Below are 15,881 nucleotides of genomic sequence, written 5' to 3'. Positions count from 1 at the left end.
CCAACTCATCCCCCCCGACACTAAGGGGCAATTTAGCATGGCCAATCAACCTAACCCACACATCTTTGGACTGTGGGAGGAAAGCGGAGCACCCGGAGGAAACCCACACAGCAGAGAACATGCAAACTCCACGCAGACAGTGACCCAAGCCGGGCATCGAACGCGAGTCCCTGTGAGGCAGCAGTGCTAACCACTGTGCCACCGAGAAGAGAAAAATGTGGAAACTTCTCCCACAAAAAGCAGCAGCTGCTAGCTTAATTCACCATTTTAAACCAGAGCTCAATAGATTTTTCCTCACCAAGCAATATGAAACCAAGGTTTATGAACTTATGGGATGAGGAACATATCAGCCATGATCGAATGGCGAAGCAGACTCAATGGGCCAAATGGCCTAATTCTGCTCCTATATCTTAGGAGGGTGAGTAGATCGAAATAAGATTGCTGAATGGTGGGATAGGTGAAGGGCTGGATGGACTCCTCCTGTACCCATTGGAACAGAGCTGGTTAGAAACTGGAACTGTGGATGGAGATTCTCAGCAGGAGGGAGGACCAGGCCTTGGGCAAACAATGGTCAAATGGGTTTTGTCAACTCCAGGCTGGACACCTTGGGGTGTTCACTCTCCTGATTCTCTTGGGATGGGTGTGTTCAGACATCGCAGCCTCACAGAATGATGTTCCATCGCCAATTGGCACTGGCAAAACTTTAGCGATATTGGCTAACACACTGGATCACATGTGCACAGCAGCTCCTAAGTGCCTGTCACTGAGCTGAACACTCTGGGTTTGATCCTGGATCTATGCCGAATTACTGGAGCTCAGAGAGGACATTCACAGAAGCCCTCCAAAATGGCTGCCCTGGTCCTGTGCTCAGGTTCCTGTGGTGGATGCTGGTGTCCACCAGGGGAGGACAGGATCCAGCTCAGCCACAATTCCCTCTGTTGACCGAGGATCACACATCAGTAATGAAGGAGGTCTGATGTTTGTGGAACTAAATCCAAGGAAGGAATAGAGACAATGCTTTGAGGAGTGGGTGAGAACAAGCACAGGGAGGAGTTAATTTACACAAGCTGAAACATGAGGTAGTAATTCATTGCTAAGCGAGTTTGATTCCGCAAGATTTGAGCACTTCGACATTGATCCACCCACTGGTGGGGCCTTGCTGTGGGACGCGGGGGGGGGGGGGGAGGTGTGGGGGGGGGGGGGGGTGTGTGTGGAGGGGGGGGGGGGGGGGGAGAGGTGTGTGTGTGTGTGTGTGTGGGGGGGGGGGGGGGTGGGGGGAGCATGGTGATGGACGAACGATACCTAAAGCCCAAAACATCCAAGCCTACATCTACCCAAGGTGCACACAGACAGCAGAGGATTCATGACAGCTCTCTTTAGCCTCAGAATAACTGCAGCACAGTAACAAGAGCCATGGGGGCGATGGTTAAGCAGCAGCAAGTGTCTTCCTCCAGCACAGGCAGGGCTCTTAACAGGAGGACATCGGTCCAAAGTGCCTGAAATCTTGGCGAGGGAGGTGGGGCGACAGCCAAGCTGTCAGCTGATGGCTTCTAGTAATCGATTGGTAAACAAAGATGTGGCACCAGCAACTCCGCCTACAGCTGCTTTCTCATCTGTCGTCGCTCCTGGCGTCTCTGTTTCTTTTCAGATACCTCCGGGACGGTGGGGGGCTCCGCCGTAAACCAAGGCCCCAGGATGTTCACCCATAGCAGGTAAAGAGCCCTCCCTGGTGCCTGAGAAATAGAACAGCCAGTCAAACAATCAGTGCAGGCACCGAGTTCAGTTGAAATGCTCAAAAGCAATTTTGTGAAAAACACCATGGAAATAAACCATCTTTCTTTTTTGTGGATGCATCAAATTAAGGGTGCTGGATTGGAAAGATTTGCTCAGAGTTCAGGGTCACTGCACAGTTCCACTCATTATCTCCACTCAGTTGGCAGTCGACATGGGGCGGCATGGTAGCACAGTGGTTAGTACTGCTGCTTCACAGCTCCAGGGACCTGGGTTCGATTCCCGGCTTGGGTCACTGTCTGTGTGGAGTTTGCACATTCTCCTCGTGTCTGCGTGGGTTTCCTCCGGGTGCACCGGTTTCCTCCCACAGTCCAAAGGTGTGTGGGTTAGGTTGATTGGCCATGCTAAAAATTGCCCTTAGTGTCCTGAGATGTGTAGGTTAGAGGGATTAGTGGGTAAATATGTAGGGATGTGGGGCTAGGGCCTGGGTGGGATTGTGGTCGGTACAGACTCGATGGGCCAAACGGCCTCTTTCTGTACTGTAGGGTTTCTATGATTTCTCTACCCCAGTCAGACGGTTATGAAGTCAAGTTGCACTTTTGAGGTTTAAGCACACAACTCAGGCTGCCACTCTGCTGCGGTACTGAGGGAGTACTATGCTGGAGGTACTGCCTTTCAGGTAAGACAAACTGAGACCCAGATGGGCACAGACGACCCCCACAACACAATTTTGGAGAGCAAGAAATTTGTCTCCAGTGGCCTGGCCCATGCTTATTCTGCAACAAATATTGAAAAGATTTGACTTTGCACTTAGCACCACAACCACTTGATCATGACAGTGTGATTGGGAAGCAGACAACAACCGTGCACAGAGGGATCCCTAGGTGACAATCTCCCCTCTTACAATGGAGGCACAGAGACCAATTACACCAAATGAGATCACCTCACTCAGTATGGATCAATAGTTGAATCAGAGACTCATTAGTAGACAGAGCTACTCACCAGGGAAAGTGAAACATTGAATATTTAGGTGTGGACTCCAATGAGAAACTCTGCCACAGAGAAGCACCATTTTGGCAAGGTTCACACTGCACTTCCCATGCCTAGTTTGGGGGCTTTGTGGAGAGGGAAGCAGGCAGCTGTGCATCCGTGCAATCCAGTCTGAATCACCACATACACAGCCTTTAAACCAAAGTGCCCATGTTTGAGAAAAGGCTGCCACCCTCACCTCACAGCAGCTGTTGGGAGAGGGCGATCTGAATAACTCGCTTAGGCTCGTTATTTCTCTTGCTGCCCCCCACACCGCCCTTCTAATCAGTCATCAATACATAAATTGCAACTCCCTCAGCTAAAGATCCCTTCAAGTTAAAAGTTTTTAAAAATGTATTAGTCATAAGTAGGGCTTACATTAACAGTGCAATGAAGTTACTGTGAAATTCCCCTAGTCACCACAGTCCAATGCTTGTTCGGGTCAATACACCTAACCAGCACATCTTTCAGAATGTGGGAGGAAACCGGAGCATCCGGAGGAAACCCACGCAGACACGGGGAGAACGTGCAAACTCCACACAGACAGTGACCCAAGGCAGGAATCAAACCCGGGTCCCTGGCACTGTGAAGCAGCAGTGCTAACCACTGTGCCACCGTGCCGCCCCAGTTGAAGTTGAAGAGCTGTTGGATGCAGTGAGAACTTACCAGCAGCCACAAGTACCAGAAGGACATGGATATACAACTGAGGACCTGCAGAATGGCAGTCAACAAGATCACATCCTTTAGGTGCCTGGAAGGTAAATAGCAGTAGGTTAACACCAATACAGCGGAACGCTTCAGAACACACTGAATTTATCAGATGCAATAACAATAGCATGGTTAAAGTAAAACATCCCGCTAGACTAGTGGTAGCGTGGCCGAGCGGTTTAAGGCGCTGGATTTAGGCTCCAGTCTCTCTCGAGGCGTGGGTTCGAATCCCACCACTGCCAGACTGCAAGTTTTCTTTCCACATGAACGGAGTGGGAATGGAGGGATACAAAAGAATGGTCTAGTTGGGACCAGGGAGCGGCGCGGGCTTGGAGGGCCGAAGGGCCTGTTCCTGTGCTGTATTGTTCTTTCCACTTCACCAGAGTGCTATCAAATCAAATAACGGTAAGCCACATCAGGAGAAATGAGGGCAGAATAAACAAAAGTTTGGCCAAAGCATTTAAAGAAGCACCCTAATGGATTGAGAGGTAGAGGGGGTTAGGAAAGCAATTCCAGACTTGGGCTACTGAAGACACGGCCACCAATGGTACAGCGATGTACAAGAGGCCAGAGATGGAGAAGCAGAGTTATCTTGGAAGTGTTGTAGGAGGTTAACAAGGCTATTCACAGGCTCAGCTAATATTCCTGTACAAAGTTACCAATGGAGAAAGAAATTGCCCTGAAGCCAGCATGCTTCAACAGTGAGCAGGTAGGAGGCTGTGGACATTTGGTACAGGGCTGCTTTCGTTCTGGGGCTGGGGGACTTCACTTGGCCTATCAGTTTGTCCAATTTTAATGCGAAACCTGATCCATGGATCTTCAATTCTTCTGCTACTGCCTGAGAAATTCATGGCCTTGAATGTCCAAGCTCCGGAGCATCGTAATGTGGGAGTGGGGGCATCCCAAAGGTGTGCTGGGGATCTTCACCCCCTGGATGTTTCCAGGTAACAATTGCACAGCAATCGCCCAGTTAGCTGAAACTTAGAAAGAGAGCCACCCAAAACTCTGATTTAAATACAGATTTTGGATGGTTTCGACTGTAGTACAGGAATAATTACCCAGAAAAAGAATTAAAATCACTGGGTAATTATACTACCGACCTACACCACCCCCCCAACTCCACCCAGACCCACTATGGAGCCCCCAACCTGACTAGCCCTCTACCCACCCCCTGCCTTCGACTAGCCCTCTACTCTCACACAGAAACCCAACTACCCCTAACTGCCTTAACCACCCTGCGACCTCTCACAGGATGCCTCCCCTCCATGAACCCCCTCTGACTACCACCCTTCCGTAAGACAACCTGACTCCCCTCTCCCCCACCCAATGACTGTCCAAACCCACTTCACCCCCCCACTGACTAGACCATCTCCCAAATCCTGTCCACTTGCCTTTGCTTCTCAAAGTGGCAGGACCTTTAAACCGACACCTAATGCTGCAATAAATGGCCAGTCTTCTCAGCTTTGATCCCCCTGCTCTCAGCACAAGACCTCAGGAACTCGCTGCACTGCCACTGAACAGGCCTCAGCTCATTCATTGATACTTGTCATTTTTGACTCCCCTCCCATTTGCTCACATTCCATCTGATGCTCAAATTCACACCGGAACCCAAGCTCACCTCAAAAGACATGGCAGCAAACAGCGGGAACTGGCTTTGGATGGCGAGAGTGGGTGCTTGATGGTGAAGGAAAACAGTTACACTCTGCTGGATTGCTATTAATATTCACTGTTTCTGCTGCCACTCACTTCTGGGACAAGTCACTGTTCATTGCCTCTTCCCCCGTGTTCTGTCCCATCTCAACTCAAGCAAATGTCTCCCTGATTTGTCAGGCAAACTCCTCCTCCTTGAGGTTATCATCAAGTGCACAGTGATCCTGAAGTTGAACCGTTGACTGATTAACCATTACTCAATGCTCCCCACAGCCCAGGAACACTGAAGCTAAGTAACAGCAATTAGCTCACACAGAAAAGGAGACATTTCCCTCCTTTATGCAGAGATTTGTTTGCAACATGGGCAAATTAACGTAATGGAAAATTCTGCAAATACTCAGCAGGTCCAGGATGAACAACAGATTACCATTTATGTAGCACTTTCTAAAGCTGCTGAACATTGCAAAGTACCTTTTAGCTCATGAAATACTTTAAAGTGTGGTGATATAAACAGGGCCTAGTTTTAAGGCTGATAAAATTGGATATCCTAAATTAAAGAATTGGGCACATTGAAATCAAACACAGTCACACCTCAGGCAGGCCAATTGTACAATACACAAATGTGTCTGGGCCTGACCCATCAACCACCCATCAAAGGTCGTTACACTCTACTTGAGACTTAGCAGGAGATCATGGCACCTCATTGAAATGCATCGGTCTATTGTTAGAAGCCCAGATCGGGCCAGACTTTCTGTCACCAAGAGAACCTTACCGGATAACAAGTTTAACAACATGAAGATGGACACCTGGGGGGCGGACCCTGGTGTCCTGTCAGGCAGACATCAAGAAACCCACTGGGTATTGGAACCCCCTCCTGGGACCTCATTGGCCAGAAGCCAGAGAAGTTTCTGGAAAGGCAAGCAGGCTGGGGATAAAGGGACACACTCAGAGGCACACAGCAGCGAAGACTCGACAGGGTAGACGGCCGTGACCATTCGGAAGACTGACCAGAGAAGGAAGGAAGGAAGAAGCGGCCATCGAGACTCACCTTCGTGCCGACAGACCAGGGGGACTCAGAGAATCGGGCCTGCAGTTTAACCAAACCACCTTTACGGGTAGTATACTTGAATCTGGGGTATCCTCTTGTTTTATGTGGGTAATTTAAGGGTTAATAGTGTTATTATTAATAAACTTGTTGAACCTTTACTTGTGTTTGTCCTTTGTCCACCTTGCAAATAAGGGCACCGGGGTAAAACCTTGGAGTAAGTAAACTGGTTGAAAGTATCTGAGAATTAACAGGTACAACAAAAGTGTAGTCACTGTTGTAATGTAGGAAATGCAGCCATATATCTGGACACAGCAAGTTCCCACAAACAACAATGATCATGACCAGATAATCTATTGTTTTAAGATATTGACTGAGGGATGAATATTGGCCAGAACACTGGGGATAACTCCCCTGATCTTCTTCAAAGTGACCCAGAGGTGAGAGTGCTTGCAATCGAGACATGGGTGGCGCCGAGACAAAATGAAGGGTCACAATCCTGAAGCGTTCTCTTTCTCAAAAGATCCTGCCCGGCCCACTAGAAATCAGTATGTTCTACCTTTCACCTCTGGCTGACACCACTGTACAATCCAAGGAGCATGAAGTGGGGATTCAGATGGTCAGACACTATATGGGCTAGTTGGTACAAGACAGGGATCTACAGAATGATGGATACTCACTCTGCCATACCCTGCTCCATGTTGAGGTCAATGCCTCCGTCAAGTAGGGTGCGGTCCTCTGAGAATATGGGTTGTGCCATCCCCTGCATCCATCGGTAGCTGAAGCTGTAGACAACAAAGGCGAAAGCCAGCAATCCCTGTCAGCAAGAGAGAAAAGGTTCCATTAAAAGGAAGAAAGAGATAGGCCTGGTTTGTTCCATTTCCAATTCTCCATTATAAATCCTTCACTGTATTGCACCCAAATATCACTCCCAGGTTTCTCATCAAGACACTGTGACTGCTTTCCTCCCTCAGCTTCTGCAACAAACATCTTTGCACCCACCATTATTTTAAACCCACCTCAACTCTCATTGTTCTCTCTCCTGGATTTACTGACTTCTTTTCTTCATGTCCATGTGAACTCCTAACCTACATATAGCCACCCCTTGATCACGTAATCTCAGCTCTTGTTACTCTCCATCATGCCTTGATTAGACAAAATCCCTTCATTTTCTGCTTTGTCCTCCATCCCATACACTCCATACCTCACTCCCTATTGGTGTCTGTCCCAAGGGAGGTGGGGAACCTTCCTTCAAACCACTTACCTCTGCACTTTCAAAGTGCCAACCACCTATCCTTCAGCATACAATGTCATAACATTTTAGCAACTAACAAATCACACCCTTCCCTGAACTACTGAATTAGGCCACATGATTCACAACTGTTTTATTTTGAGACTGTAGTTCAATACAAATAAGTTTCCATTCTTCCCTTATGGATCCTCTCCCTGTGCAGAAACATCCCCAACTCGGGAAAAATCGAGCTCTTAAAAACAGGCTTCATATGAGCATTACCTGCTCTCAACTCATTCAAACTCGAACAAGACCTGGCTTACTCTGAAATGGACCTGCATTTTTAACATTGTCACTTGTCCTCATTAGAACTATGACTCTATCCCATCCTATTTAACCCCCCCCAACCCTGCCCACTCCACACCACTAATATACCTCTCACCTTCACTTCCTCAAGTACAAAGGAACTCAGATTTGAAAAGGTTTGGCAAACAGCTGATTTAACCATTCATTTCCAGATTACATAAAACATTGTAGGATTCTGCTTTCCATCACTGAAGCTGCTGACTATTGAAAGATCAGTAAGAAGTTTAACAACACCAGGTTAAAGTCCAACAGGTTTATTTGGTAGCAAAAGCCACACAAGCTTTCGAGGCTCTGAGCCCCTTCTTCAGGTGAGTGGGAATTCTGTTCACAAACAGAACTTATAAAGACACAGACTCAATTTACATGAATAATGGTTGGAATGCGAATACTTACAACTAATCCAGTCTTTAAGAAACAAAACAATGGGAGTGGAGAGAGCATCAAGACAGGCTAAAAAGATGTGTATTGTCTCCAGACAAGACAGCCAGTGAAACTCTGCAGGAACTGTGGGACATATTGAAATATCTCCACATATTGAAAGATCATCCAGGAATCTAAATATAATGCCCGGATTCTCTCCTACACTCCAAACCAAACTGCAAACTATCCATTCCTGCCTCCTTCACCCGCGCCAACTGTGGGAGCTCACAAACCTCATCACAAAGAACTAGGCAACCCATTCAGTGCTCTGCTGCTTCCCTCCTTTCTCGTAGCCCTCCAAGACAAAGCTCCCAAAACATTCCCCGCTGCCCTACCTCTGAACTCTCTCTCTATCCTATCGGCCGCAGTCCTTTCTCCAACCTCAACTTGTCCACGAACCCCTGTTCCTGCTCCCTGGATCCTCTTCTGACCAAACTGCCCGATGTCCTTACTTAGGGCCCACATTAGCTGACATTGTTAATAGCTCATCCCCTCAGCTACTGTCAAACCTTACTAATCTGCTGTCACCACCCCTTTCCTTATAGGACCCACCTCTCAACTACTCTGTCCTGGTATACTGCCCTTACTCCAACCTCCTTGAATGTGTTGTCATTTTCCAAATCCATGTCCATCTTTCCTATAATTCCACATCTGAATCCCTCCAAGGGAATCTTTTCCTCCTCATCCTCTGACAGTCAACCATGCCATCCACTGTCCTTGCTCGGCTCCATTTAGACCTATTGAATCGCAGCCAGAAAATTTACTTCACTTTCCACACCCACTGTTAAAGAAACATGGAAGATAGGAGCAGGAAGAAGCCATTTGAGCCTGTTCTGCAATTCATTACGATCATGGCTGATCATCCAACTCAACAGCCTAATCCTGACTTTTCCCCATAACCTTTGATCCCATCCGCCCCAAATGCTATATCTAGCCGCCTCTTGAATACGTTATCTCTGGTGTCAACCAAGGATTTATCTTTGATCTGCTTCTGTATCTCATCTGCATCACCATCCACTAATAACATCTGAAAACCAGTCCCATGTGTACATGGACTCACAGCTCTATCCCACCATCACCTCCTTACACCTGCCCATTGGTTCCGATTCCTCAGCCTCCTTATCCAACATCCAATATTGGGTGAGCAGGAACATCCTCATTGGCAAAGCTGAAGCCATGGTCTTTGGATGCTGTCACAAGCTCCATTCTCTGACCTCAATTCCCATCCCCAGTCCCATCAAGCAGCTGACACTTGCAGGGCTACATGTTTAGTCTGCTTCTCAGAGTTGATTACCTAATGGTTATTCTTCACCGCAGATCTCAAAATTTTCAAATCTAGTTTCAATGGGGTGCTTGACCAAGCCCCATTCTGTCCGCCCCAAGAGGGAAAACTTTATCCGGGGCAGTGGGAGGGGTGGGGTTAGTGGGTGATGACAGGCATTATGTTCCACTCTGTGTGGCTCAGTTACAGACTCTCCTTCACCGCCTCAGCTGTAGAGAGATGGGGAACTGTGCCTGTGAATCAAGTTTGTGCTTACTGCAGGAACATGGTGTTGTATTATGGAAACACTTCGCTGTTCAATGGAAAAAGGTTGCAGCTGCCAGCGTTTTGCCTACAGTTTTCCCCAAGACAACACAGTTTCATTTTCAATCAGGGCCTGTGCATTCAGCTCTTTCACTGAAGGCTGAGAGCGCCAGAGTTAAAGAATATAAAGAAAATGACCCTATAGGCTTACCCAGGTCCAGAACGTGACAGAGCTGTAGAAGAGAAAGAGGTTCACAGCCCCATAAATAGCCTGTGGGAGATATAATGCAGCCATTAGTAAGAGCAACAAAATACAAAAAAACCTGTCTCTTGCCAAAGGAGCCGTTTTAAGAAACTATCAAAGGAAAGTCAAATTAGATTATGGGACAGGCAGGTCTCTGCACACAGTTAAACCCGTTTGCAATGTTGCGCCCTTGATTTTGTGTTAAGACAGCGTTCTCTTAGCTGATCCCCACCCACCTCATGGACAGGCGCACACCATTCAACTCACATTAGCTCCCAGAATAATTCTCAGGTAGAAAGTCAATGTCTCCTTGTTCTCTTCAAAAATCTGCTTCTTCCCTTTCGTTCCAACCTTGCTTCCCTTTGGCTGCTCCAACGAGAAGAAAATTTTAGCGGCTTCAGGGACACAGATGGATCCGCATCGCAACTCAAAACAACATTAACACAATAAAATGCTGCAAATATGCACGTCACGCAACATCTGGTGAAACAGTTAAGATTTCTGGTTCATGTCCTTTTGCAGAATTCGGCTACTAATTGACTTTATTCTGCTCTTTTTAACAGTTTGCCTCAAATTTTCTCCCTGATGCCCTAATTCATGAATGCACAGAGATTAACAAGACTATTTCCAGTTCAGTGACCTCTGCTCCAAAAAAGCTCAATGCAAGCTTCAGTAACAGGCACAATCTTATCCTTCTGGCTGGGCAATGGCCTGAACACTGACAGACGAGTTCAGATCACAGCTATACCACTATCATGATGTGGAAATGTTGGCGTTGGACTGGGGTGGGCACAGTAAGAAGTCTCACAACACCATCAGGTGAGTCAACTGATGGGGACTTGCACTTGGGGCGAATGGGATCAAAGATTATGGGGAGAAAGCAGGATTAGACTATTGAGTTGGACTATCAACCACGATTGTAATGAATGGCGGAGCAGGCTCGGAGGACCAAATGGCCTCCTCCTGCTCCTATTTTCTATGTTTCCAAGAAGGAGCAGCACTCTGAAAGCTCATGATACCAAATAAACCTGTTGGACTTTAAGCTGGTGTTGAGACTTCTTACTGATACCACTATCAACTACATGATAATGAGTGTTCAATCACGGGCTGGGACTGTTGAAGGGGTGAAACTGGCAATGGCTAGCTAGGAACATGGTGCGGTGGAGATGCAAGTTTGCGTGGTGGACAGGCCTGTAGCTGGTGGATCCACAGTCTGGTGTTTGCATTTTTTTTTAAGTGAAGGTGTGTGCTGTAACTACAGCTTGAATTCATCCCTCTCTATACTGTTCCTCACTTTCTCTTGTGCAGTTTGTGTACCTCTTGGTTTCTTCCCCATTGTTCCACTCATAACTCTACTTTCTTACAGATATTTTACATCACTCAACTAACTATATTCTCTTCGGCAGTAAATAGGTCTATTGATCTGAGGTGATCGTACAGCTGCTGATTTTCTCTCCAGCCCTTATTTGAGGATACCTCAAGCTTGTGTTCTGATGAAGGATTACACACTCACAAGCAACCAGAAACTGAATGCAGCATTTTTTGTTTCACTACTGCCTTGGCAGCAGATTGGATAGAGCATGTGCAGACACCTGGTGAGGACAAAGGTGAAGTCTATCCCACTCACCCATGATCAATTGGACGGCATATTAAGGTCACTGCCCCAAGACCTGATTGCCAGCCTTTCACCAAGGTAGAGGGGGAAAATGGGAGGTGAGCAGGATATATAAGGCAGCAACCAAGAAAACAAATAGACAAAAGTAAATTACTGCAGATGCTGGAATCCACAACCAAAAGACAAAATGCTGGAAAAATCTCAGCAGGTCTGGCAGCATCTGAAAGGAGGGGAAAGAGCCGACTTTGAGTCCAGATGACCTTTTGTCAAATAGACAATATAGTAATCCAGTCTCAATAAGGTCATCGTCAGGAATATGACTGAATCAGAGTAGCAATTTCCAGCTTCAATCTCAGGATGATGCTCAACTATCAGGTCTCTTGCCTTCCAAAATAGCTCACCCAGTCCCAAAACCCCCCACCCTTCCCTCAGAACTCTGAAATCTCTCTCTACAGAGAATCAGCCCCAATGCCCTCTCGGAAGCCACCTTACAATCTCTCTACCATGAACTTTTGGGCAGAGGGATGGGAAGTAGGGGAACAGAGACTAACCCACACTCCCATGTCTGACAATGTCTTTGGGGGTATTTCGCTCACATTTGAGGCGATGGTGAGCGAGCCCACCCCGGGGTTTACCCTCCCCCCGGCCCTTGGAGGGTCTTCCCCTCTCTCCGGTCCTCACCACGGGAAACACAGGCCTCCTCCACACTCACCGCCATAGCCCCGGCCCCTCAATCCGCGGTGGGCCAGTAGTTTCAGAGCCCGCTTCCTCTCCCGGCACCAGATCACAGAAGAGACAAATCATCAGCTCAGCATTTCCGGCCCATCGCGATGGTGTCACCGGACGTGACGACGGTGCGTCATGTCACGTGAGGTTGGAGCGCAGTGACGCAGGCAGCTGAACAAGTCCTGCCCCCTGTGCTGATATTGGGGGCGGGGACTGTTTACCCATGGGAAGGGTTCACCTGGATTCTGTGTGTGTTTACCCATGGGGAGGGGAGTATTCACCTTCATTAGTGACTTCATTAGTAAGTGTGTAGAAAACAGTGTGCCAAAGAAGCAAATCCGTATGTTTCCCAACTGGAAACCATGGATGAATTGGGATATCCACTGCCTGCTGAAGCCTGGGTCCGAGGCGTTCAAGTCAGGCGTCCTGACTTATGCAAGAAATGATGTGGAGATGCCGGCGTTGGACTGGGGTAAACACAGTAAGAAGTCTAACAACACCAGGTTAAAGTCCAACAGGTTTATTTGGTAGCAAACGCCACTAGCTTTCGGAGCGTGCTGCACCTGACGAAGGAGCAGCGCTCCAAAAGCTAGTGGTGTTTGCTACCAAATAAACCTGTTGGACTTTAACCTGGTGTTGTTAGACTTCTTATGCAAGAAAGCCAGATAGGATCTACAGAGATCCATCAAAGATGCCAAAAGACAATACCGGATCAAGCTAGAATCTCAGGCTAGCCGCACAAACTCCTGCTGACAATGGCAAGGTCTGCAAGACATAACAGGCTACAAGATGAAGGCAAGTAAAATTGCCGGTTCCAATGCACGCCTCCCCGATGAGCTCAACGCATTCTATGCCCGTTTTGAGCAAGAGATCAGCGAGAGCATGTCCTCCATCCTGGAAGCCTTGGGTGAACCTGTGTCCGAGGTCACTGTTGCCAACATCAGAGCAGCTTTCTCAAAAGTCAACCCATGATAAGTAATTGGACCAGATGGGGTGGCCGGATGAGCACTCAGGTCCTCTGCGGACTAGCTGGCGGGGGTATTTGCAGACATCTTCAACCTCTCTTTACACCAATCTGAGGTCCTACCTGTTTCAAGAAGATGACCATCATCATCAGCATGCTTTAATGACTACCATCCCGTGGTTCTGACATCCATCATGATGCAGTGCTTCAAAAGGTTAGTCATGGCACAAATCAATTCCTGCCTCCCAGACTGCTGGGATCCACTACTGTTCACCTATCGCCGCAACAGGTCCACAGCATCTCCATGGTCGTACACTCAACCTTGGAACATGTAGATAACAAAGACACCTATGTCAGACGCCTATTCATAGACTACAACTCAGCCTTTAACACCATTATTTCTACGAGACGCATCTCCAAACATCGTGGCCTGGGCCTCGGCTTGTCCCTCTGCAACTGGATCCTAAACTTCCTAACCCACAGACCGCAGTTAGTAAGGATAGGCAACAACACCTCCACGATCATCCTCAACACCGCTGCTCCGCAAGGCTGTGTCCTCAGCCCCTTACTATACTCCTTATATACCTCTAACTGTATGGCCAAATTCCCCTCCAACTCGATTTTCAAGTTTGCTAATGACACCACCTTTGTGGGTCGGATCTCAAAAAATGACGAGACACAGTACAGGAAAGAGATAGAGAATCTGGTGAACTGATGCGACAACAATAATCTCTCCCTCAATGTCAACAAAATGAAGGAGATAGTCATCGACTTCAGGAAGCGTAGTGGAGGGCATGCCTCTGTCTACATCAATGGGGATGAAGTACAAATGGTCAAGAGCTTTAAGTTTTTAGGTGTCCAGATCACCAACAACCTGTCCTGGTCCTTCCATGCGGACGCTATAGTTAAGAAAGCCCACCAATGCTTCTACTTTCTCAGGAGACCCCAAGTCCGCTAAAACTCTCACCAACTTCTACAGATGCACCATAGAAAGCATTCTTTCTGGCTGTATCACAACTTGGTATGGCTCCTGCTCTGTCCAAGACCGCAAAAAACGACTAAAGGTCGTGAATGAAGCCCAGTTCATCACTCAAACCTGCCTCCCATCCATTGACTCTATACTTCCCATTGCCTTGGAAAAGCAGCAAGCATAATCAAGGACCCCTTGCACTGCTGACATACTCTCTTCCATCAGAAAAAAAATACAAAAGTCTGAGGAGACATACCAACCAACTCAAAATCAACCTCTTCCCAGCTGCCATCAGACATTTGAATGGACCTACCTCGCATTAAGTTAATCTTTCTCTACACCCTAGCTATGACTGTAACACTACATTCTGCACTCTTTTCCTTCCTATGTATGGTTAGTTTTGTCTGTATAGCGTGTAAGAAACAGTACTGTACACTAATACATAATAAATCAAATCAAACCTGAGGCTCGGGTAGTGTCCACATGAGGCTTGGAGGAGTGTTTACATGGGGTTTGGGGGAAGTGTTTACCCTGGGGGATGGGGGAGAGAGAGTGTTTACCTGGGGCTCAGAGGGAGTGTTTACCGAGAATCAGGGGGAGTGTTTAACCGGGCTCAGGGGGGGTGTTTACCCAGTGGGGGTGGGAGAGTGTTTATCCGGGGCTCAGGGGGAGTATTAACCTGGGCACTGACGCTGATAGGAAAACAACATACAAATCCTGCAGCATCTGTGGAGAGAGAAAGAGAAGTAATGTTTAAGCTTGGTGATCTTCATCACCAAGACCTCACACACACAATTAACTTCTGAAAATGAATATTGTGCATTAATATGAATTTTAAAAATCAGTATTTGTAATTACAGATTTATTTTGCATGGGAAAGGAGAATATGATGATGCTGATTGTACATTCTCATTGTTCTCCACGTTTCACAGGATATGTATTGGAAGAAATGTACATCATAATGTGTAAAATGGCTCCCTTGATGCAATACAAGGTGTTCCTGCAACATGCTGGATGGTTTTATGTGCAATATATAATCATTATGATAGAGTGGGCTGGAGTAAATTTCCTTCTTCGATATTATTTACTGGTTTGCAGTTTTGGAATATAGTGTAGATGTACAAATTGGTAAAATAGTTGCATAACCATTTCCTCAATTGAGATTGAGGAAAAAAAGATGAAATTTTGGGAAAGACCGCAATGTAAATACAAGGAAATCTATCTATATGTCAGTGTTTGTGGATGTATATCAGTATATCATAGAATCCCTACAGTGCAGAAACCTAAACCTTTCATTCCCACTGCTGAAGCCTATTTATTTTTCAGTTTTATGAATAATTCATTCAGTCTTTTGCACCCCAAAATTTTGCTACACCAGGTAACCACCTTATTTGCTCAGTGGTTGCTCTGGTCCTTTTCATCGTCAAACAGTAACAAAAAGCTTCAGAAAAGAAGGAGCCTTTCGTAACCTCAGATGCCCCAAAGCTCTTTGCAACTAATTAAGTACTTTTGAAGGTGTGGTGATCGTCCTCCTTGAGGCAACATAGCAGAAGAGGGTCACTTGGCTTGAGGGACCAATTGGGACTGAGAGTGGTAATCACCCCAGCGGATGGAGTCCTATCTTGGGCAGAAGACATTTTGGGGGAAGACATGTAGA

At 47.0% G+C, this 15,881-nt stretch overlaps 1 protein-coding gene and 1 non-coding gene across 2 annotated transcripts; one reads left to right on the top strand and one right to left on the bottom strand.

The window, feature by feature from the left end:
* Positions 1-1,244: 1,244 nt before the first annotated feature.
* On the bottom strand, positions 1,245-12,389 carry tmem208 (transmembrane protein 208). Its single transcript, XM_078211134.1, has 6 exons — positions 12,277-12,389; positions 10,217-10,315; positions 9,917-9,976; positions 6,844-6,980; positions 3,427-3,511; positions 1,245-1,733 (listed from the first exon to the last, which is right to left on the bottom strand). The coding sequence occupies exons 1-6, from the start codon at positions 12,280-12,282 to the stop codon at positions 1,596-1,598; spliced, it is 525 nt and encodes a 174-aa protein (XP_078067260.1). The 5' UTR covers positions 12,283-12,389; the 3' UTR covers positions 1,245-1,595.
* Positions 3,629-3,710, top strand: trnal-uag (transfer RNA leucine (anticodon UAG)). Its single transcript has one exon. It is a non-coding gene; the product is annotated as a tRNA-Leu (tRNA).
* Positions 12,390-15,881: the final 3,492 nt, after the last annotated feature.

Source organism: Mustelus asterias, chromosome 4 (genome assembly GCF_964213995.1).
Source record: "Mustelus asterias chromosome 4, sMusAst1.hap1.1, whole genome shotgun sequence".
In the NCBI taxonomy this organism is placed as follows: Eukaryota; Metazoa; Chordata; class Chondrichthyes; order Carcharhiniformes; family Triakidae; genus Mustelus; species Mustelus asterias.
This window is presented reverse-complemented; position numbering and strand designations above follow the sequence as displayed.